Raw genomic sequence first — 25,123 nt, 5'->3', positions numbered from 1 at the left:
AAAAACTGCAATTACATTACTTTAAATACCTAAAAATCCGTAACTGGTCAAGGTGGCCGACATATCATTTGCTGTTTTCACTGAATATAAAGTCCAAACACTACCTAAACTTATTATCATAGCGAACCAAGTTCACACTTCAACGTGAGAAGGAAAACCCTCATTTAATAGAAGGTAGTTTTCACACGAGTCTTATGATTTTAGGATGAAGAGCAAAAAACAAAAGAAAAATGCCAAAGCAAACCCACCAGCAGGAATTGAGACAGTGTAGAAGTATGTTAGCAGTGGCAAACCTTTCAATTAAAGCTACAACAGCAGAGGTGTAAAATTATGATCTCAAGGTACATAATAGAATTACAACCCGAAAATGCAGATTCATTCATAATCTGCAGTTCTGACTTCAAATTCCAATACTGCTAAAACGAATCAACAAAACACTATCTCCCTCACAATCCAAGTGTTTTACTTTCCTTTTTGAGATGTCCAAAATATAAATCAACTTTCTCAAAGTGAAAGTTTTATTTCTACAAATAAAGATTCTTATTAACAGTCGTGCCACCTCTAACATATTAGAGCAAAGGACATTTGAGAAAGATCATTATATGTTTACATTTCTTATGGAAACGTAAAATGATGTGTGTATCAAAAATGTTTATATTTGAGAAAGATCAAAAATGTAAACGTATAATATATGTTTACAGTAGTACTAATAATCGTGTTATGTAAACATACAATGACGTGCGTATCCAAAATGCAAACAAATAACGATATGTTTACATTTGTACTAACAATCGTGTCATTTCAATCAAATTCATCTATTTTGGATCAAAATAAGTATGCCACAAAAATACAAACAGCTCATCTGGAAAATAACCACAGTATAAAGCCTTGATAAGCAAAACCCAATTCACATTACAATCACTGGAAATAGGGTAAGCACTTCAATTGAGTCGAATCACAAAATCTCAATCCCCAAAATGCATCATAGCTAATCCATTACAATATATACACATATAATACAAGATAGGGTGAGAGAGAGAGAGAGAGAGAGAGAGAGAGAGAGAGGAGTACGATGAATCGGATGGTGTGGACAGAGGAGGGGTCGGAGACGCGGCCATTGGAGACGATGTTGTTTAGGAGGGACTTGACGAACTTCCACTCAATGAGGAAGTACTTCTGGAGGACAAGCTCCTTGGATTCGTGCTCGCCGTCTTCTACGTCGTACACTGGCATTCCCAAATCCGATGTGTCTTCAGCCGTGACCGCCATTCGTGACAGCCGGAGAGAGAGTATAAACGGCTCGTCGTCTGGAGACTAGAAAAGAGTGAGTTTGTGTGAGGGAGAACGATGGCGCTTACTTCATCAATTCCCGCCTGTGTGTGATCTCCGTAAAGATCCGTTCACTTGGGCATTCTGTAAATTATTTAAGATTGTTAAAAAAATATATATATATATATTATTTTTAATTTCTGATGACAAATATTCGAATGGTAAAGATCGAATTTTTAATTAGAGATCATTTTTATAATTTTTATTTTTTTAATGTAAAAATTACCTTAAAAATTCTTGATCCTTCTGCCATCAACAGATTTTGTTGTGATTTTAGAGGCATTATGGATTCCACAGCCAAAAGACTGATATTTGAGAGGGAGGAGATTAACGGAAAATTTAAAAAAATAAAATAAATAAATAATCTCTTTCCCTTAGTGGAATCAAGATTTTGGTTCAAAGGCACAAGATTGAAAGATGAGAACAAAAAATGCTTAAAAATATTAAAAAATAAAACAAATGAAATAAATAAATAAATAGTTCAACAAAATTTAATTATGGATTAAAACATATAAATGTAACTTATAAGTTATTTTGTCATGTCTAGCGTTAATTTACTCAATTATCCTCGTTTAGTTTTCATATTTTAAAATCGTTGTATGATTTTTTTTCGTTGTTAATAGTCTTGAATACATCATTCTTAATATACGTAACCAAACAATCATTTACCCACTAACTAGGGAGGTGAAAATTTAATTTTGAATGGTTTATTTCATAAAATAAAAAATGATATTTTCAAATTATGAGGAGTTCCCCTTACCCACTGATCTTACTTTCAGTAGCGTAAACGACTTTTAATACTACTCATTGTTAAAAATGCTTTCTCAACAATAGTTATTGCAACTGACAGAATCAATGACAATGTTACTAGGAATAAATTAATGGATACACAATATCCTTTTTCATCTCTACCATATTCTCAGCAAGTTTTCCAATTATTTTGAGTGTTGCAAAATTTTTACTAGCATACATGTCAATGATGTATATTTCAAGTTAGTACCCAATGTAATAAGTTGAATTGTTGAAAGATCATTAGAATAAAACTAAGCATGCCGAATTAATTTCATATTATTAAAGGAGTAATCTAGCCTAAAGCACGCAACACAAAGTAATAATTCAAAATTCACCTCATCAAAGCGACTGTTAAGTTTCAAAAATTGCACATCTATAACAGTATAATAAAGTTTCACGTGAAAATAATTTGAATTTTTCATGCTTTGAGTTTTTGATCATGAACATGGTTGGCATAAATCATTCATACTATGAACAACAATATTTATTTCTGGCACAAAATGCACATATATTTCTTAAAATAGAGAGTTTCACCCATCATCTCGTATAGATTGTAAACACTACTTTGGAAGTTCAGCCAACTTTATTGCATTCATAATATTTTGATATTTTCATTGTAATGCTTAAGATAACTCACATGCAATCTTCAAAATACTTTTTATCAAATGTAAATTGGAAACAAATTCAAAAGTTGGAGCAAATTAATTATTATTTTTGTTTCCGTTTTCTGTTCAAAGTATAAATCATCTTCCACAATAACTTTAACCACATAAATGACAAGAAAAGAGAGAGAGAGAGAAGATAAACATGTGAATAAAGCTAACAAGTGCATCACAATAAGAATTCCAACGCATATCTCAATGTAATTTTAGATTCATTTCTTAATTTAAGCCGCAACCAGTAGAAATTTCATTATTTCATAGTGCTTTCTCAACTTTGGTAGTTCATTTTTCACGAAGCATCGCACGTCGCCTGCATAATGCTCTAACAACATTAAAAACACTATTAACTAAGCTATAAAAAGTAGCAATTTGGATATAGTTTTTGCAACAACAATTAATGTTAGTTGAAACTAATGCGCACAACAATGAACATATATGGGCACACGAATTATCTTTCAAAATAAGTATTTTAAGTCCACTCAACTCACTGTGCATATTGCTATCTCCATCTTATCTTTGTCCCCGCAACCTGCTAATTCTTAACCTATGCTTGCTAAGTACTGACTTAATTGTCATATTCACTTTTGCAGTTGTGGTATTGCTAACATGTGTAAGCTCATTCCGTTGTGCCAAGGCCCTAAGGACAAAAACATCTAGTGGGTGTTTTTTGGCATTTAAAAGACCACCTACATGGCTACATGTACCGTCTCTCCTACCTCCTCGTTATCCCCCACATTTCCATTGGGTGTGAATCTTCATTAGACTAAAATAAAAACTTTTTCGCATAATAGCATTAAGTGTCATTATAGCATTAAGTTTTTAAAAAATCTAAAATTAAAAACTTTTACTTATCATCTCTCTCTCACACATACATATAAAATCCGAGTTCTAACTTAAAAACGTAATACGTATCACACTAATAATATCAGAGATTCTTACTATTAATCCTACTATTAATGCTTTGATAATGAGAATCTAGATTTTTCTTATCACACTAATAATATCAGAGATTCTTACTATTAATCCTACTATTAATGGTTTGATAATGAGAATCTAGATTTTTCTCTTGCTACTTTTTTCTCTTTACACTTCTTTCCATTTTAAACTACACATTTGAAAATATTTTAAATGTTTTAATTTATATGAATTAAAACTAAAATTATGGTTCTTTTGACAGTAAAATTTTATGTAATTTATATATTTTTGCAATGTTTTATGTGCAATAGAAATGTTCCTTTAAGTTTCAAAATTAAATTATAATTAATAATCCCGCACATTGCGCAAATTATGAACTAGTGGTATTAAAAAAACATAAGCACGTACTATTAAATTCGTGTGTGAGACTTACCCATCAAAAGAAAATTACAGAATTCAGTAGTGTAACACTAAACAACCCATTATATACTGTAATACTCTTTCATGATTATGTATTTTCTCCCAAAAGACAAAAAGTGTTCAATTCCTGTCAGTGTCAAATAAAATCAACGAAAACCAAAATAAATAAGCCAACAACCAAGTAATAGGGTACATTATCTCTTTTTAGTTTTTTGGTTAAATACTTGAATTGCATGTTACAAGAATTTCCAATTACTGCTCTAAATCTAAATTGTCTTGAAAACAAAAGAGCTTATCCTGTAGCCTGTTGCTCATGCTATTTCGTATGACTCCTGGAGACTGGAATGTGCAGATCCTCACATATCCAATGGTCCGAATAGGTCATCAGAGGATTGTGTATCTCCTAAAATAGGTCTAGCTGGTTGATTTCTCCCAAGAGGGAAGTTCCAAAATGAATCAGAGTGCTGAAAGAATCCGTAAAATGCAACAGCCGATGCCAAAAACATTCCTAAAAGCAGTAAATAGATCTGCCACTCTGCATGTTTGACAGATATGGGGGTTAATAGTTGCCAAATGCCAAAACATTTAGAGAGAGAGAGAGAGAGAGAGAGAGAGAGAGAGAGAGAGAGAGAGAAACCTTTCCAATCGGCAGGAACATTTAGCTTAGTCACCACAGCTCCCCATTCAGAAGAAGTAGTAAGAACAACCCTGCAGAAAGGAATGCAACCCACATAAAATTAAGAAGCCAAAACCAAAAAGGAAAACCATAAAATGTCACCGAATATATCTCTTCAGAGGATTGTGGATAAGTTCATATTGCAATGAAGTCTCTTAATTTTGTTTGCTTTCAAATGACATGCCACGACTGAAACTCAAAATTAAATAACTAGCAAACTAGAACTATAACAGAGTGACTTAAAACTTTAGCATTTAAAAATTTTATAATTGAAGGATAAGAAAAAAAAAAAAAGCATTAAAACGGATGTCAAGGTCACCAAATATCTGGATGGAGGAATCAAAAAATGCCAGATTAGCAACTCTAAAGATCGGACTCCCAAACTTTGGCTTCTAATCACTGATCTCAGAACCAACTACTATTCATTAAAAAAGGGGGAAAAAAAAAAAACTAGAGTTATATTTTGGTGGAAAGACCAAAAACGCCCCTAGTCGCAAGTTTTATTTTGTTTTTCTTCTTGATTCGGCCAGTTATGCCACAAGTATGTTGTTATGATTCCTTAAAGTGCTACCCCTTACTTCATGGTTGTTGCTCCATAAGCTGAGAGCCTCCTAAGGGCATCAGTCCTTCTGGCGTCAATTTGATTCCTCTATTTAACATACTTAACTTATATTTGATCAATAGAAATCCAACCTTTATCCATAACCTTTACAAGATTGAAGATTAAAAACATCACAGAAAATCCTACAATAATGGTACAGCACTTTGTCTAGAACTTTGTAGAGGCTAATAAGGATTTCCGACAAAGTGAGGGCAACTGGTTTCATCAATAGACCAGGATTTTATACCCATTATTTCTCATTGTAATCTACAATAAGCATATTTCCATGTTAGATTGTATTACTCTTCTATTAAGCTCATGTAACTGTATGGTAGAATCATCAATGAAATAAGACAATATTTTCCGCTTCTTCCTCCAATTTTTTCTTATTTTCTTTCAACTTTAAGAGGACAGACAAAACATTCAATAAAAAAGAAGAAGAAGAAGAAGATTCATACAAAAATTGGCAGAGCATAATTTATGTAGCTTATCATATTTTGAAGGATGGATAACCAGACAAAGGCCTTTGAAGCTGCATGTCTTTCGTTGTGCTTAGTTTAGATCTTAGAAAGAAAAAATAAAGCAAAGGTAACCTTGGAGACACCAAAAGGTTATAAAAAGAAAAAATCAAATTTCTATATGTCAAGCATCAAGTTAGGATGCAGAGCCTTTCTAAAACATTCAGTATATCATTTATTTGTAGAAAGGTCTTTTGATGTTGAATTATCGACCTATAGTCTGATTCTAGACTTTCTTCCTGACAAAGATCAAGGACCTTTTCTCATGAATGTATTGATTTCTAAGAATTAAGCGAAAAAAATATGGCAATTTAGCTGACACCAACGCAATAAGAAATTTATACATTAATAAATAACAAAATTTTATCTGTGGACCTTACCTTTCAGTGGGACAAAACTCTAGCACTGCAATACACGCACCGAGGTGTAGCCTCTTACTCCAGTGAGAGACCTCCATTTTCTTTACCTCAACTACACATATATCTCCGTCTTTGCTTCCCCTAGAGGAAGAAAAATTGGCATATAGTCAGAAAAATATCACAGAATTCCGCAAAAGTATACTAACTCCCATCAAAGCAACATTTTCCAACTAAGAAACAACATAGTGAACTTATATTTCTTATTTTTGCATATAAAGGACACATTGATCATTTGGAAGCTATATATATATATATATATATATATCATTGCAAGAGGGTGTGCATGATCAATTACACCTGGTGAATAACTAATTATGTTTCATATTTTTCCCCACTGTTGGATTACATGTTCTCCTCATACTTGTCATGCACATCAAAGGGGGAAAACACTTCTATGTATCCATAAGCTTATATTGTTTAGATGTAAAAGTAACAGAAAATTTTAATTTTGAGCACCGACCAAAAAAAATAGCACATAATCTCTTATCAAATTGATATTTAGCATGCACAGCAGGCATGTGAAAAGCACATACTCCAACAATTGGTAAAGAAAATTACGAGTCTCAGGAAAAGTTATTGAAGGAAGTAATATTGGCTAATTCTTTTTCCCAACATGTATAACTTTCTCCTGACTCTATACATACATATGTGGGTGAGCACCTACACAATCACTCAGTTCATGCACGAATGCTTGGCTTGGAAATTCTATGACCACTATATTTCAACATTAAAAAAGCAAAGCTCCTATAAATAGAACCAGTTTGCAATAGTTCTATTCTGCCAGATTGAATAGTCAACAGCATAGATAGCTACATGGTCAGTACGGCACGCTAAGCATGTGCAGCTTCTCTCACTCTATATTTTTCCTTTCTCTTCGCTACTTAAATAGCTTTTTATGTGTAACGTAGTGGAGCATCCTATGATAAGAGAGATTCAAAAGTGTTGAGTTTTTGTTAAGAAAGCAGTGGATAAGGTGCTAAAATTTTAAATTGCATGAAGTTAACTAGTATTTTTTTTTACAGTAACATATTAGGCATGGTCTAGTGATTCAATGTCAAATCCATCCACAAGAAGAGTTTCCTCTATTTAATGGTATTGATGAAAGTAAATAATTACAGGAAATGTTGAAAATGCAAGCCCATACACCAGTCAAAGCAAGTTTCCTTACTCTGCAATTAACAGTAACATAAGCCTAGTCATCAAATAACTAAAGTCCAAATAGGTTAAATGCTTACAGAGCAAGATATTTCCCATCCAGGCTTGTGGACATTACAGAAGCAGGTTTTCTAAGCAGCCTCTTATGGCCAATTTTCTTCCATGTACTTATGTCCCAGACAGCAGTGATGGCCTTATCACCTGTTCATTAAGTACAAGTACACTCTAAGTTGCTGAATAGAAATGATTAAATAGTTTAAACTTCAAATTTGAGGTTATGACCTTTCTGAACAGTGCAAAATAGAAATGGCTTTGTTCCATCCTTCGAAAACCGACATAATTCAATCTTTTCATCCTGCAGGAAGGCAAACCACGTGAGACACCAAGATATAAGAGTTATCTGCACAATACCACCAGACTGTTCAATTTGATAAACCATACCGAGTTGCGAGTCAAAGTAGTCAAGGGAAGACCATCTTCCGTCTTCCATATTCTTGCTGAACCATCAGTAGATGTTGAAGCTAAAAACTCAGAGTCTAGGCTGGATAATGAACAAAGAAGGCACAAAATTCAGTATCTAGGCCTGCAATATCTCCAACTCTCTTTCAAAATTCTTTTCAGCCAACAGTTTGGGTGAGGGGTACGAAGGCATTGTTATTTCATTCACACTTTCTTTTTGTTATATAAATATAACTATAGGATATTCAGTTGACATTCTGATGGTTCTCCAATAACAGTCAATGATCCTTTGTAGAAGTATTGCAAGAGAACATTATGGTCTCCTCTCACGCTCCAAAACCACACTTTCATTGAAGAATATATTTGTTCATAGGCCCTCATAAGATTATACAAATATATGAAGCCAGCACCTTCATTTCTTGAACAAAAGTACTGGTCTTTCACTTGGCCTCTCACCTAATAGAATTTCCTATTATTATTATTATTATTATTATTATTATTATTATTATTATTTTAAATATTTTATTTACTTTAATAATAAAAAATGTAAATGAAAGTCTCTTTCCCATTGTCAGAACAAAAATATCACGTGTATCGTTATGGAAATATTTGGTACTTGAATCGGTGATCTGATGATAATATACATATAAAGAATAAGCACAAAAGTCCTTTCCTTGAAACCCACCTCCACTTATGAATAACTTCCTTTCAAATATCAAATCCCATAAACTCCTACCTTCGAAAAAAAATACAAATAAAAGAAAGGGGGGACGCTCTTTCAAGAGGCTAGTTTATCAAAAATATCAAGAGGGAAAAACTGTCCATATGGCTGCAGCAACCCTATCCAACCAAGTGTACACTTAATTTAAGTATGTTTTGCCTGAAATGTTTTTAGTGCATTGACACGCTCAATTAACATAAACAAATATGTTTAATGACTTTAAAGAGACAATACACAAACAATAAGCAAAACTTACCTAAAATCCATATCACGTACAGATTTATGTGCTTTTGGTTCATCTAAAATAACACGCACGCTTGGCCACTCCAAGATTCTGAGATGCCCATCCTATATTTGATTAAAAAATATACCAAAGTACATTGGTGTGATATAAAAAAATTTCAAACAAGGGCTGGACACCATATGATAATGAATGTTTGGATTATTGTTCTTGCTTACCACCCCACCAGTAGCAAATTTAGATCCATCAACACTAAAAGACATGCATTTCTGCTGACCAACACCTTGGAGAGGAGGTAGTTCCTTGGCCAACAGCCTTGTACTTGATTCTCGACCATACAACTCAAACAATCTGCATGTCACAAGAAACATTTAGTTATATTTCTACACCTTCTTGCATGAATGGATACCTAGCAAGGCTTAAGGGGATGCAGTTTCCACTACAATGTCAACAATTTGACAAGTAAAAGCTCCCCCCTCTCCAAACCAGTCCCCAGCAAAAATAAATAAAATAAAATGATCAAAGAAAATAGTGGGGCAAGAGGAACTAGCAATTGATACAAGAAAATGTCTGGAACACCTTTCGCTCTGTCTCAACCCAAAACCCTTCAGAGATCATTATAAAACCTACTGTAAGATTTACACAATATCTTGAACACAAAATGATGTTCTGCAGATTGATGAGAATCAAGTCTCTGCATAAAAAGAAAATTTCATGAATGGATCTAACAGAGAACACCATTAAATCATCTGGCTTCCAAGCACCCAAGCAAGCACTGAGCATAGAACTAGAGTAACCTAGGTAAGCCTTGAATAAGCACAAGCCTTGAGCCTAAACAACTAAGCCTACAACAAACTATGCCCTGGTGAGCACAACTAGTCCAATGAAAAACAGATACATGAACCATATCACTAACACGAACTAGCACAAAAAGGAGTTCTCATGCAGATCCTATTCACGCGCTAACAATTACGGTTTCTGATAACATTAGACACTGTTTTTTTTTCAATGGAAAGATTAAATTAGATTCATGGTCCTGCAGGACAGAAAGGCTAACTGCCCTGAGGTATTTCACTTGTTATTGCACTTGCCCACAAAGGTGGTTGAGCTTGCTATGCTGTCTATAAGCAATACCACTAAATCAACATTAGTTGATAATATCTCTAAATTCATTCAACTGAGAAGGACGCACATTCATAAATTAATCTTTTATTGCATTAAAATACATGATACACATACAAAGCCCCCTAACAAAGAGAAAAAGCTCCAAGGGACATTTATTTAGATGTCCATATTATTTCATTTCAACACTTTTATACTATCAGCTAGCTCCCAAGTAAGTACTTTGAAAAATGAAGAAAGAAGAAACGTAGCAATTCCTCTGGGATTTAAATCCGTACAACGAAGTTGTTATACACTTCCACACCACCCCTACCAAAATTAGGACCATTTGCAAATATGAATACGTCAAAATTCTCTCCTTTTTTTTTTTCTTTTTTTCTTTTTTTCCTGTAGGAAGGGAGGGGAGGGGAATAAAACATAGACTCATACAACAACAACAACAACAACAAAAAAGAAATAGAAACCATAATTCCCATGAAATTAACAAGAACCCCAGAAAATCTCTTGCAAAAGGGTATCAAAAATTGTGAAAATTTATAGCAAAGAGACTCACTTGCAGCCACCATTAGTCGTAGAGCACACGATATCGTCCCCGCTGGGGTGCACCGCAATCGAAACGGGATCGCCATCCACTTGCTCAATAACGTACGTGGTCTAAACCAAGAACAAGAAAAAAAAAACACACACACACACCGAGTCAGATAAATTCCATACCCATGTTCCTCTGTTTCGTCGGTGAGAAATTTAAGGAAAAACTAAGCTAACAAATCCCATCATGTAGTTCAAAATAGGCAGGGTTGCGTCAACGGTCAACGGAAACAGTTACGTTTAATTAAGAAAAAAAATATTAACGAACTGAAAACGACAGCGTTTAACAGAAACACATTGGTTTAAGCTTTAGAAAGAGACCAGAGGAGAGGGAGAGACAGAGGCGGTCTTGGGGTCGAAGGAGAAGATCTCGAGAACGGAAGGAGAGGAGTCCCCAAGCCTCGACCTGCCCAGCACCAGCAGATTCACTTTCTCGGGCCTCCGGATCCACGACCCGCACGTCACTGGACCCTGCTTCGACCCACCACCCTCCATGAATCGAAGACAGAGCGAAAATTGCTTTAGCAGATGAACGACGAAACCGCTGTTGGAAATTAAACACACTTGTCTTTCTCCTATTTATTGACAACGTTATATATATATATATATATATAACGCAAGGTGCACAGGTACAGAGAGGCACGATTTTGTTTGTCGCAGATTAAAATAGGATTTTTGTTGTGAGGTGGGGATGGATATATTTGGGTGGGTCGTACTTAAGAAACACCGTCGAAACAACAGTGGTGGGAAGAGCAATGTCAACTCTTATGGAGTCTTTGGTTTATATATAAATAGAAAAAGGAAAGTTTTGGGTTTGGCGGATATTCCCTCAGGATCCCGCGGGAAGAGGCATCATGTCGTTTATTTTTTTTTATTTTTTTTTCCGAATTAAAGTGCACAAATGTTTCATTAAAAAAAAAGTTTTGATGGGAAATAAAAGTGAAAGAAATTTTAATTTTTTAATAAATTTTTTTTATAGATCAATTTTTTAATAAAGTTAGTTGTTAATATTTTGACCTTTTTTTTTAAGAAAAAAATAATGAGTTTTAATAATTGTGTGGTTCAACCCCTTCATCCTCAGGGAGCTAGTAGACTACTCAAAAGTGTAATTGAGGTAGAGTGTACATTTAGAATGGAAATTAACTGTCTCCATCCGTTATTCGCCATTCGTACATATGTATGCGTATGTGGATCCAGTTAGTAAAAATATTATCCGTATACATTTTACATATAATATATATTTTATATTTAATAAATTCATCACAATATACCAAAATAACGTTGTTTAGGATTAGGAATAAGTTATGTTTACATTGGTTTGGTCGGTTGTATTGCTCTCTCATGTAATACTTTGACAAAAATAAAAAAGTAATGTGAAATTATTTTCAAAAGCCAAAATACCAAAAACTAGCCTAAATTATTTTTAAAATCGTTTAAAATATGCTATATTGGAGAATCAAAGAAGGCCCAAAAGGCCCATTACCTAATATATGGATAGCAGATAATAACTGCAACAATCGCACGGATGCGGTTAGTAAAAAATATAATGCAGATGTGGATGCAGATATCTAAAATTAATATCTGCATTATACAGATATGGATATTACAAGTAACCGCATCCACATTCACGTATACGCTTCTAAATTTAGGTAGGTCGACCATCCCTAAAAAATGTAACAGAGTGATCATTTACCCTAAAGTATAATTTGGGTGGGCCAATCACCCGTCAAAGGGTAATAACACCAAAATTAAAAGAGTTACAACAAAATTTTTCATTTAAAAAAGGGCATCAATTTAGGTAGTTCGATTTTTAATTGAGGTGCGTTTAGGTCAGGTTTTGTTATATGTTATGGTTAATGGCGGAGCCATTTATAGGCTAGCAGGGTTATGGTTGAAAAAAAAAAAAAAAAAAAAAAGAATGAAGAAAGAGTGTACTTCTTCTCTTCCAAGTAAATGATAAATGCATTTTCTTTTTCTTTTTCTTTTTCTTTTTCTTTTCTTTTTTTAATTTCTTTATAGTCTTGTCTATTTTTTTTAGATGATAATTTAAAATATTAGATTGCATAAACAAAGTATTGTGTTTACTATATAGTGTAATATGAATTTAATTTTTTTTTGCTTGAAACGTGTAAAGTAGTTGAATAAGTTACAATAGTGTTACTATGTCCATGTTAGTGAAGAAATTTATATACCAATTTTTAAGCAAGCGCCTTCGGTAATAAAGTTAGGATTTCATGCTTGATGAGCCCAATTCAACTCAACAAACATACATTTTTGGTTCCGCCATTTATTATGATTACTCTAATAATTAACTAATAGAGAAAGTAATCTAGGCACTTCGAGTGGCCAATCCTCCAACACAAGGCTTTGAGCAATTGCTACGATGCCCTTTTTCATTGATTAAAATTAACTTAAATAGAATACAAGTACAATTGCACACAGAACACCTCTATCAGCATGCCACAATCAACGACTAGACCCCAGATAGAGATCCAATTATTATTATTATTTTTAATTAAAAAGGTAGGTGAGGTCATACGGGAGATTGATTGTAGATATTTTATCTAGCTGTGACTATAATAGTATATTTTCATTAGGAGCGTACAAGAGGAGCTTAGATGAGGAACCGCATGCACTTATTAAAATTCGACTAATACATAGCCTAACCTAAGTCCATCAAAATATCAATGGAATTTAAGGCGGCTAATATTAATAGGATTGAAAATTTATATTTCGGTAATCAAACTCTCACCTTAGTATATGTCAAACCACTTTTGAGATTTCCTTAAAGTCACTGAACTACCACCGCTTACAGTAAATTCTAATAATTTTGCTCATAAATTATAGTAATTCAAAATGTAAATATAAGAGAGCCTATACGAGACTCACCGGTCAAAGTAGATCTCAAGCCGTTTGTCTATCTATTCGCATAGATAAGCTCAATACCTATTTCATAATTATTGTTCAAATTGATACAATTCTAAATAGCAAATTGTTACGGGTCTGAATATCTACACAACCACAAGAAAAATAATGGCCCTTAACTTGACCGGACTTGCAACATATATGCAATTGACTCAATGGACTTTACACAACTTTAAGAGAAATTATATTTATACAACAAATTTACACAACACATTTATATAGGGTGTGATTTATGTGTGAGTTTCGCTCCATATGAATGTGTTGTGTAAAAGTTGTATAAATCTTATTGTGTAAGAATCACAATCTTAACTTTAATGACTTAGAAAAAGTAAAAAATTAAATTAAATTATTAAAAAAAAAAAAAAAAACCCACTTGTGGCCCAACCTCCTCCTATCCACAAAGCCCCTTTTTCAACTAAATATCTCTGGCATTAATTTCAACGTGGCACTCCATGAACCATTCGTGAAATTCATGCCACTAATAGACTAAAACCACATCGCATCATGATCTAATCCTTTCAAATTCTTTAGATCAGATATTCTCAAATTATTTACATGAAATTTTAAAAGATTTTGATAGATGATTGTTAGAAATAAATGATTAGATAGTGTAATTTTTATTTAGGCAGATAAATTTTATAAGTGATTTTTCTTAATTATTTATCTAAATTCTCTCAAATTTATATAAATAATTTGAAAGAATCCTAATAAGTGGTTACTTTTATGCTTTCTAATAGAAAAAGACGTAAGTGATTGGGTAGTCTAATTTTTATTTGAGCAGATAAATTTTAAAAGTGATTTCTCATAATTATTTATCTAAATTCTCTTAAATTGTGATAAATAAACTAAAAGGATCTTACTAAGCGGTTACTTTTATGCTTTCTATTAGAAAAAGACGAAGTAATGAACTAATGATGGCCAAAACGACTTTTTTTTTATTACTATTATTCTCTAGTTTATTGTGTTGCTGTATTTAATATAAATAAATAAAGAATAAATATATTTTATTTTCATAAATTTCATGTGAAAACAATTATTAGAAATTATACCTCATTATATTGATAACTACAAAATATTTAAGAAAAACTTCACTTATACTTGCAATCATAATTTCGAAATTTAAAAATTTGTAAGGTTGGTATTCCATGTTTCAATCCTTTCTCATTTTTTTCATTTTTTTTTTTTTGTTAAAATGTCTTTATTTTTATTTTTATTTTTAAAAAAAAAAAAAAAAAAAAAGTGAAAATTTGCCATGGGTCAGTCCAGACCTTGAGTCCAAGGCATTTTTTTATATTTTATATTTTGAATTCTCACTTTTGTTTTTTTTTTTAAAAAAAAAAATGGGTGAAATTAAAATGAACGGAAATATGAAATATCCATGTTGCAGATTTTCAAATTTCTAGATAATGATTGCAAAACCAATTCTACTTCGAAGGGTGTAAGTAAAATTTCTCCAAATATTTATATCGTACAAACACCATTTATTTTTATAATTTATTTATTTCTCCATTATGTTATGAGTTAATTCTCATGTAACCTACAGGCATCATATTTTCATGCAAAGATGCCTTGTCACTCTTAAGATAGAATATATACGTGTGTCATGCATGTTGAACGAGAATATTATCTTCTTTATACACTGTTTTAAGGGCAAAGAAATATTTTTTTATTTTTGGAATTTTTGTTCGATGGGTATATAGTTGCAACGTGTATCCATCAAACAAAAATGTATCATTAGACATATTGAGATGTATAGCAGAATATCGTCGTATGGTTGTGCAAGCCGGCACTCTTATTAATTATCTATCGTGACCTTGTTGTTATAAAGTAATAGCAGCAGTTTCTTTAAATTTTATTTTCTTCTTTAAAAGTAGAGAAAACCTTTTAAAAAAGCCATACATGATCTTTTCCTCTTTACTTGTTAAATGATTTTCACAAACTAATAAAGAAAAAGAAAAAAGAGGTGGAATGGGATGCAACAGGCCGGTCGCTTGTTTGGGAATCGAAGGGAAAAGGAAATGAGAAGCTTTTAAACTTGTTTTAAGGGAAATTATTAAGAGAAATGCTATATACTATATTATTATTCCACTATAATTACACTATAATGATGCGATATCACTAATTCATCATTAATTTTTGTTTTAATTCATTGATAAATTGACAGTATCACGTTAGCATATTGGAATAATAGTATAGTATAAAGCTAGAGGTAATTTTTGATATCTAAACATGACTATTGTAGTTATTAGATGAATTATGATGTTTTATTAAGATTGCAAGTTAAACCGGTAGTGTAATTATGTGACTATAAATATTGTCCAGATGTTATAGACGTAGAAAAATAAAAAATGTTATAGCATTGTTCGCTGCAAGTTATTGTCAAGGTTTAACAGTAATGCATCAAAATATTTATAAATTCATAAATATTAGGGGTCGCACCTCTGTCAAGGTCGCAGAGACTCCAAAGGTCGTGAAGCTACATGATCTCTACAAAGGGTGTTGCAAAGCTTCCACGACCCACCCTTTATGGAGGTTGCAGAGGCAACCTTGCGACCCACCCTTTGCGGAGGTCACGGTGTCTCCACGACTTCCACCCATATGGTGGGGTGAATGGGAACCCCTAGCCGACCATGGAAAGAGAACTGGCCAGATTTTTTATTTATTTTTAGAACTTTTTAACATAACAATGTCGTTGACATTTAGTAGTATATAACATAATATATGACAAGTGATGCTAATATGTCAAATATGAGATGGTGTGGTATACACGTGGCGTGATTTTACATGCGACGACCTCACCACACGTGTAGGTGGCAAAATAGCGATTAATATTTTTAATGGAATATTAACGAATGTTCTAAAAACAAAAATTTGTAAAACTCATATTACATACTTGACAATTTAAAAAACTCAGGTAGCTATTTGGTAAACTAGCAAACCATCGGTACAAAAATGGTATTTAACCCATTATGTTTTAAGATTTGGGCTTTCAACTTTTATATGGAGACTTCTTGTGTTTTTTAAAATTTTGAAAAACTTCACTTAACTCCCCCGAACTTTCATCATATTTGCAATTATTCTCATAAACTTAAAAAATTCTAAATTTAGTCGATCCATTTTTCAATTTTATTCAATTTTACCCATCCATTAAGACAAAAAAAATAAAATAAAATAAAATCGTAAGTTACCAACTATTTAGAACCTCTCTCTCCACGTCATCACTACCTTTGAAGGGAAACGCGCGGGAAAAGTATTGTGACTCAAGATTGTCGCGTGAGGGCGCATCTGAGCTGGAGTGGGTTGCCGAAGGTGGGGGATGATGATTATACATGGTCTATTGTTCGTTCTGATTGTGTTCGAATGCTAGAAGGATTTGTGTAATTCGGGTGGTGGTGTGGAGATATGGCGAAAAAAGCTAGTAAGGGTCGAGGTCGAGGTCGAGGTCAAGGTCAGGGAAAGGTGTCTGGAACTATCGGGAAGATTGTTGTGCCGATTGTGGAAAGTGATCGATCTCCTAGTTTGGTGACTGAAGAATCATTGAAGCCTGAGGTTTTTGATGATGCGATTGATCCTGAGGGATCGGAATTGGAGAATCGGGTTGATAAATTGGATATGGAGATTGATCAGCATGAGGATTTTGATGAAGATTCCTTTGCTGAACAAGGAATTGAGCAGAATGATGGATTTGTGGCTGGGGAGATGGTTTATCATAGTGTTGGACAGGAAGAAATTCCTATTCATGATGGCCCCGATGATCCCCTAAGGTGGGGGATTGGGCGAATTTGTTCAAATCCGATAGAACTATGGGTTCTCTTCAATATTTTGAACCTAAGAAGAATGGGGGTAAAACTTGTGTTTTCCCGCCTGATGCTATTGTTGAGGAAGGTATTGTGAAATGGAAGTCCAGTTTAGTGGGGCAATTCATGGATAAACAATTGCCATATTTCCTTGTGAAGAAATCTGTGGAATCAATGTGGAAACAGTATAGTGCAGTTGAAGTGTTTTCCCTGGATAATGGCATGTTTATTTTCAGATTTCAGGATGAGGCTACCTGGGAGGAAATTCTGGAGAACAAGCTATGGCATGTAGCAAACAAGCCATTGATTCTGCGTAAATGGCAGCCAGGTATGCAGGTTCTCAAATTATCTCTTATTTCGGTTCCAGTTTGGGTTAAATTTCTCCATTTACCTATGGAGTTTTGGACTCCTACTGGCCTTGGTTTTGTGGCTAGTGGCATAGGCAAACCTTTGTATGCTGATAAGGTTACTGAGGAACAGAAACGCTTAGGCTTTGCCTGGGTATTGATTGAAATTGATATTACTTTGGAATGCCCTAAGGAGATAGATATTTGTAGAGAAAATGGGGATACTATTAATATAGTAGTTGAATACCCTTGGTTGCTTCCAAAGTGCTCTATTTGTGGAGGGTTTGGCCATGCTGCCTATGCATGTGTCAAGAAGGATAAGAAGGAAAAAAAATGTGTGGATTCCTAAGGTACAGAGGAAAGAACCAGTGAGGGACACTAGTCTCCAGACAAAGCAAAAATTGTCTTTTGATAGGACAATTAGGAAGCCTATGGGGGCATCAACTTCCAAAGAGAAATCGGGGGGTATCCGATTGTCTAATTCCTTTGAGCGGTTAGCGAAGGAGGACAAGGAAAATGAGGAAGTTCAGAGTAGGCAACCTATCACTTTCATGGATGTGTTTGAAAATGCCATTTCTTCTAAGGGTAAAGGGAAAGCCAAGGTGGGTAAGGGTAGTTTGGATGTGTGGGGATTTTCCCCTACTTTGGTGTTATGAATATCCTCTTTCGGAATGTTAGGGGATTGAATATGCCCCTAAAACAAAAAGAGGTTAGGAAAATGGTGAGAAAGCTTAGAATTTCTATTCTTTGTCTAGTGGAAACTAGGGTTAAACGAGAGAATTTTTCGAAAATTGTTGTTTCTATGCTTCCGGGATGGGAGGTGATTAATAACTATTATGCTCATATTTTAGGAAGGATATGGGTTTGTTGGGACCCAGGTATATCCTCCCTCAAGGCCTTGGACATTCATGAGCAAGTTATTACTTGCCAAGTTGACTCTGTAGTTACTGGTTCTCCATGGGCTCTCTCTGTGGTTTATGGCACTACTAAGGGACTGGATAGAAAAGATCTGTTACAAAGGTTGAATTTTCTTAAGTTCTCTGCTGGGTGCTTGCCTTGGCTTGATAGTAGGGGATTTTAATGTGGTTCGGACAACTCAAGAGAAATGGGGTTCTACTAGTTTGACTTGTTATGTGAAGGAATTTAGGGATTGTGTTTTTAGTCTAGAGGTGGATGATCTTGCTTATTATGGTTTTTTTCACACTTGGACTAATAAGCAGGCTGGTTCTGATTTTGTCTCAAGGAAACTTGATAGGGTTATGGCTAATGTTAATTGGTTGCAACACTATGGTAATACCTCTGTGGATTTTTTGGAAAAAGGTTTATCTGATCATTCTCCTTCTCTTGTTTCTGTTGCAAAGTATGTTAGCTATAGGCCTAAACCTTTTAAGTTTTTTAATTTCTGGGCTGAACATGCTCAATTCCTAGATTGGGTTGATGAGGGTTGGAAGATAGAGGTTACTGGTTATGCTATGTTCAGAATGTATTCTATGCTAAATCTGTGAAAGATATTCTCAAGATAAAAAATCTTGAAGTTTTTGGTGGCTTAAGTCAAAAGGTTGTCTAGGCTAGGCAGAATCTTGCCATAGCTCAATCTGAATTTCTGTCTTCTGGAGGTAGTATTGCTTGTCAAAGAAAGGAGAGAGAGTGTTTACATCACTTCATTTCAGTTTCGAATGCAAAAGAGAATTTTCTCAAACAGAAATCCAGAAATAGGTGGCTGAACTTGGGAGATGGGAATAATTCTTTTTTCCATAATTCAGTTAAGATTAGAAATTCTTCTAATCTTATCAAACAGCTGAAGGATGAGAAGGGTAATTGTTTTTATGATTTTCAGCAGATCAAAGAGTTATCTATTGAGTTTTATCAGAAGCTAATTGGTAGTTCTTCCCACGTGTTCTCTCAAGATAAGGTTCATCGGGTATCTGGGCTTATCAAGAAGAAGTTTTCTGCAGCTAGCATTTTGGGGATGAATACTGATATTACTAGAATTGAAATTCGAAAAGTTTTATTTTCCAGAGTAAGAATAAAGCTCCAGGCCTGGATGGGTTTTCTGCTGTTATCTTTCATTCAGCCTGGCCTATTATTGGTGATAATGTGTGTGAAGCTGTGCTGAAATTCTTTCATCATTGCAAGCTTCTCAAAGAAGTTAATTCTACTATCATTACTTTAGTTCCCAAGAGGAAGAACCCCTCTTGTATGGGGGACTATCGAGCCAATTCTTGCTGCAACATTATATACAAATGTATTACCAAAATTTTGGCTAACAGGATGATCCCGGGGTTGGAAGAAGTTATTAGTTCTAATCAAGGTCCCTTCATTCCTGGTAGGGGGATAGCTGAGAATATTTTGTTGGCTCAAGAAGTGGTTAGTGATTATCATAAGGAGAAGGGTAAAGCTAGATGTACTCTTAAGGTGGATTTGATGAAAGCGTATGACTCCTTGAGTTGGGAGTATATTATACATTACCTTCATTGTTTTGGTGCTCCTTCTAGTATATTGCTTGGATTCGGGAATGCATCATTAGTCCCAGCTTTTCTATAGCCCTCAATGGAACTTTGGTAGGCTATTTCAAAGGAAGGAAATGTTTAAGGCAAGGGGATCATATTTCCCCCTACCTATTTGTGTTAGCTATGGAGGGTCTTTCTCTCTTGTTAGAAGAGGCTGCTTCTAAATCTCTTTTTAGCTATCATCCTAAGTGCAGTGTGATTAAGCTCTCTCATCTTTGCTTTGCGGACGATTTATTAATTTTTTCTGCAGCTACTTTAGCTTCTGTTCAGTGCTGCATTGGTGCTCTTGCTGAATTTGAAGCTCTTTCAGGTTTGAAGGCTAATCCTTCCAAGAGTTCAGTCTTCCTTGCTGGAGTTACCCCTGCTGCTAAACAAAATCTTTTTGAGTTATTGCATATGCCAAAAAAGGGTCCTTCCTGTGAGATACTTGGGCGTCCCTCTCATCTCCAAAAGGCTCTCTGTTGCAGATTGTGATAGCCTTATTTCCAAGATGTCCTCTAGGATTGATTCTTGGCTAGTAAGGAAGCTATCCTTTGCTGGAAGATTACATCTTCTATCTTATGTTTTGGTTAGCCTGCAAATGTTTTTGGGCTCGGGTTTTTATATTACCAAGAAGGTTATACAGCTCTTGGAACAGAAATTTAATAGGTTTCTTTGGTCTGGGAGTGATGTGAAGTCTAAGGCCAAAGTTTCTTGGGAAAATCTCTATTTTTCAAAGAAGGAGGGTGGCTTAGGGATCAAAAGAGTTGCTATTTGGAATCAGGCTTCAATGTTAAACCATATTTGGAGCTTATTTACCAAAGCTGGTTCATTATGGGTGGCTTGAATTGAGGCCAATTGGTTGAAAGGTAGAAGTTTGTGGCAAATCCCTATTCCTAAGTCATGTTCTTGGAGTTGGAAGAAACTTTTGAGGCTTAGGGATATTGCTATGGCCAATCCTGAGCATGCTTTCTTTAGTTGGTTGGTGTTTTGTGATGCACTTGTCACTAAACATAAGATGGCATGTTGGGGTTTTTCTGAAAAATTGGAGTGCCTTTTCTGCTATGGTCAGATTGAGTGAAGAGACCATCTCTTCTTCAGCTGCAGCTTTAGTCGTCATATATGAAAGGCTATTATGGCAACTTGTGAGTTCCCTAATCCTCCTATTTTTTGGGATGAAGTTGTAGATTGGGCTAGAGAAAATATTTGTGGAAAGACCCTTCAGTCGTTCTTAGGAAGATTATGTGTTGGTGCGATGATTTATCATCTATGGAGGCACCGTAATGATCTCCTTCATGGCAATTCCCTTCGATTTGAAGAAGCTATTCTGGTGCAAATCCTGTGGGAAGTTCGTGGTAGAGTGCTGGCTAAAGGATGGTTTAGGAATTGTCCAAAGACTTAAGTCTTGTGTAAAGATGGAATTTGCATATCTTGTTGTAATTTCTGCTTGTTGCAGTTGTTGTAGGTGGATGGAGGTTCTTCTGTAGTTTCGTTGCTGTAGTTGCCGAGTAGCAGTTGGTTCTGCTACAGATTTTAGTTTCTGCGGTAGTAGCTAAGAGTTGCTACTCTGTATGGTGTTTGTTCTGCTTAGTTGTTGCAGAATTGGGGTCCTTGTTTCTTGGACTAGTTCCAGTTTTTACTAAAGGGTTATAATGGTGTGTTCTTGCTTTTAATAGATTTGATTCATCCAAAAAAAAAAAAAAAAAAAATCATAATGGATGGGTGTGGAAATTCTTAAAATAACCCTAATTTTTAAGGAAAAAGAAAAAAGAAATTGCAAGGATTTCAGATTTGGTCAGGATTTAATGAAATTTACAAAAATAATTACACCTAAATCTTCATTTTTTTAAAAACAAAATTGGTATTTTGGGAATTTTGGTTTAATTTAACGAAAAATCCAAAGAATGAGTGAAATTGAAAAAAATTAAAAGATTGATAAGCTAAATTGAGAGTTTTTGAAGTTTAAGGGGATAATTGCAAAAACGACGATAATTCTAGGGGTTAAGTGAAGTTTCTCCTAAAAATTTAGGAAAAAAAATAATATTTAACCCTAAGTTTTCATTTGATTTGAATTTAGCCATTGAGATTTCAATTTTAATAATAAGATCCTTATGTTTTACTCAAGTTTTAATTTAGTTCCTTTATCACTTTAAAGTTAACGATTTTCTATTTGTCACGTGTGTTTCTTTTGACACGTCATGGTCTATCTTAACGTCAAAGTTAATGGTTTTTCCTCAAACGCTACAAATCTAGAAGATTAATATGACAAAGAAAATGGTTTTTTGTTTTTGGAGTTGGGGTCTTTTTTTTTTTTTCTTTTTTTTTTTCCTTCTTTTTTTGATGATTTTGCACTTAATGATATGACATTGATATTTGGGTGTTGATATGAACGCTAGCTTGTTAATTGAGACACACGTGACATATGACAAACCATTTATTTTAACGGAAAAGTGGTAGATGGATCTATTTAAAATATGAACAAAACCTAAGGACCATATTCTATAAATTATGAACCCAATGACCAAATTCAAATAAGATAAAATCATAGGGGCTAAATATGATTTTTCTCAAAAATTTATAATCAAAGACTTTCGTGAAGAACAAAGAGAAATTGGAAGAGTATACTTTTTTTCTTTAAAAAAAAAAAAATCTATTGGCAAACGAAAGTAAATAAGGACGGAGGTAACATTTAAAATCATGAGAATCGTTCATTACAATTGGGAAAAGTCCACGTGCCCTCTTCAAATTACCACTCAATTGACAATATCCTCTCCAAACGTTCAATTGGGAAAATGTCCCCTCCAAATTTAAAAATTTAAAAATTTTCAATTTGGTCAATCGGGTGGTAGTATTTTTCAATTTTTAATTTTTTTTTTGTAAATATAATTTTTAATTTCGTTGTTTCTAGAATTTTTTATTTTATTTTATTAAGGGTATTTTTGTCATTATGGGGGACATTGACAATTTTTGCTAGTTTTGGGGGACATTGTCCTAATTGAAAGTTTTGGAAGAGGTACGTTGTCAATTGAATGGTAGTTTGATGTGGGTATATAGACTTAATGACAAAAATACTTGGATAAAAACAAAATAAAAAATGACAAAAATTCAAAAAAAGCAAAAAATTCAAAATAGTCCAACGTGATGCTCTTTTTTATTTATTTATTTTTATTTTTTTTAAGCATGGTAGTTTTGTTATTTTGAGTCATGTAATGGGGAAATTGTGTTTGGAAATTTATCCTATTTTCTAATACCCGTGAAATGCAAATAATAAGAAAACAACAAAATTAAATCAATCACACACGACACTAACATTTAAGTGGTTCTTTCAATATGAGGTACGTTCACCAGCAGAGGAAATCACGAATAAATTCACTATGAAGATGGAGTACAAAATAGTAGTGAAAAAATCACTCAGAACCCAAAGTCACAATACACTCTATTTTTCTCTCTCACTATAACACATTTTTCTTTTTCTCTCTTGTTTGGCTCCTCCAAAACCAAGAAGAAAAAATTCACGCTGCTGCTCTGATTGCACTCTATATTTCTCTTGGTTCACTCTTGAAACCAATAAGAAATCCAACAGGTGCGGCGCCTCCTTTCTTTTATTGCACACTATCTCACCGAAAGGCTAACCATGCCTTTATATAAAACCAAAGTCGGTCAATACTCCTATACCTAGGAAGATTGTTAGGAATATAAGGTTATAAGAAGAAGAATCAAAACAAAACACTAAAATTGTTAGGAAAAAATTATGTGATGAAGAACAAAAATCTGAAACAAAAAGATAGCTTTGAGGTACGATGAATCGCTATCTTTAAGATGATATTTTCCCCCACTCAGAATGATTTTGTTAATAGGTTTCTAGCAAATCATCTCCATAATACAATAAAACTTATAAATTCTACAGATAGCAATTCTAGAGAATTCCTACAATTTCACTTGTAAACTTCTAAAATTGAGAATGAAAAACTAAATCATAAAATCGGTGGAGGAATGTTATATTGCACATGTGAAAAGTCATAAATTTTCATTTTGTGTAACTGACAGCAGTTTTGATATGAATACTTTTATCGGTTCCATAATACCCAATAGAGTAGTTGGCCTAGTGGATAGGTGCCTCACTTCATCATCTAATGCCTGGGTTCAAGTCCTCGTAATTGTAATTATGCGGTTAAAATCTTTTAGCCAATAAAGACATCAAAATCGACATTGACCGCAATTATGTATGCGGTTAAAATCTTTTAGCCAATAAATACATCAAAACCGACATTTTGCAAGGGATTGGTTTTGAACCCCATGCACTCCAATTCAATGAGAAACAATTAAACCACTAAATGACACTTGTAATATTACAATTTAACAATAATATATAAGAACGACTCGGTGGGCTCCAATACAAAACCAAATAGGACTTGTAAAGAGTCTGCTAACCAAAACCAAAGGGAATGTAAAGAAACAGGTGGGGCCCACCATGTTGATGGATTTTAAGTCACCCATACCTTAACAATCTCCACCTTGACTTGAAATCCATCAAGTCACAACCACCTCTCAGTATGCTTCTGCCCATTGCCCCCAAGGACAATCATAATCTACAAGTATCACTCAAGTCCAAGCATCTCTTGAACTTAAGAATTGGACTTGGTTTAGACAGACTACCACGCTTCTCTACCAATCCTCTTGGCCACATAGTTTTCTCTGGTGACTATTTCTTCCTGTAGACCCATTTGCACCCTTTAGCCTTATTTCCTTTGAGCAATCCAACCAACTATCAAGCTTTACCTTTTTGTAGTAACTCCACATCTTTCGGCATATCATTCTGAACAAATGATGGATCTCCATTACAAGGTTGTCAGAGCAAAAGAAACCATATCAATAAAGTCATACCTCTTCGGTGCTTTTCAATCACATTTCTTTCTGCCTCTTGCTAAAGAATAAGGCTCTTTTGAT

The 25,123-nt window shown here is 34.1% G+C and overlaps 2 protein-coding genes across 4 annotated transcripts in view; both read right to left on the bottom strand.

The window, feature by feature from the left end:
* LOC133879681 (tubulin-folding cofactor D) overlaps positions 1 to 1,399 on the bottom strand; it is a 36,330-nt gene extending 34,931 nt beyond the window's left edge. For all 3 annotated transcript variants that reach the window (XM_062318362.1, XM_062318364.1, XM_062318363.1), the window contains exon 1: positions 1,072 to 1,399. In XM_062318362.1, the coding sequence (XP_062174346.1) occupies positions 1,072 to 1,269 (198 nt within the window). In that variant the 5' untranslated portion in view covers positions 1,270 to 1,399. The remainder of the gene's footprint in view (positions 1 to 1,071) is intronic.
* Positions 1,400 to 4,235: 2,836 nt separating this feature from the next.
* On the bottom strand, positions 4,236 to 11,350 carry LOC133880462 (SEC12-like protein 1). Its single transcript, XM_062319410.1, has 10 exons — positions 10,940 to 11,350; positions 10,584 to 10,684; positions 9,127 to 9,259; positions 8,924 to 9,015; positions 7,929 to 8,028; positions 7,770 to 7,842; positions 7,568 to 7,688; positions 6,294 to 6,413; positions 4,756 to 4,826; positions 4,236 to 4,653 (listed from the first exon to the last, which is right to left on the bottom strand). Exons 1-10 carry the CDS (start codon positions 11,111 to 11,113, stop codon positions 4,475 to 4,477), a joined length of 1,164 nt encoding a protein of 387 aa, XP_062175394.1. The 5' UTR covers positions 11,114 to 11,350; the 3' UTR covers positions 4,236 to 4,474.
* Positions 11,351 to 25,123: the final 13,773 nt, after the last annotated feature.

The sequence above is a fragment of the Alnus glutinosa genome, chromosome 10 (assembly GCF_958979055.1).
Source record: "Alnus glutinosa chromosome 10, dhAlnGlut1.1, whole genome shotgun sequence".
Lineage (NCBI taxonomy): Eukaryota > Viridiplantae > Streptophyta > Magnoliopsida > Fagales > Betulaceae > Alnus > Alnus glutinosa.
Note: the sequence above shows the minus strand (reverse complement) of the source record. Positions and strands in the feature narration are given on the sequence as shown.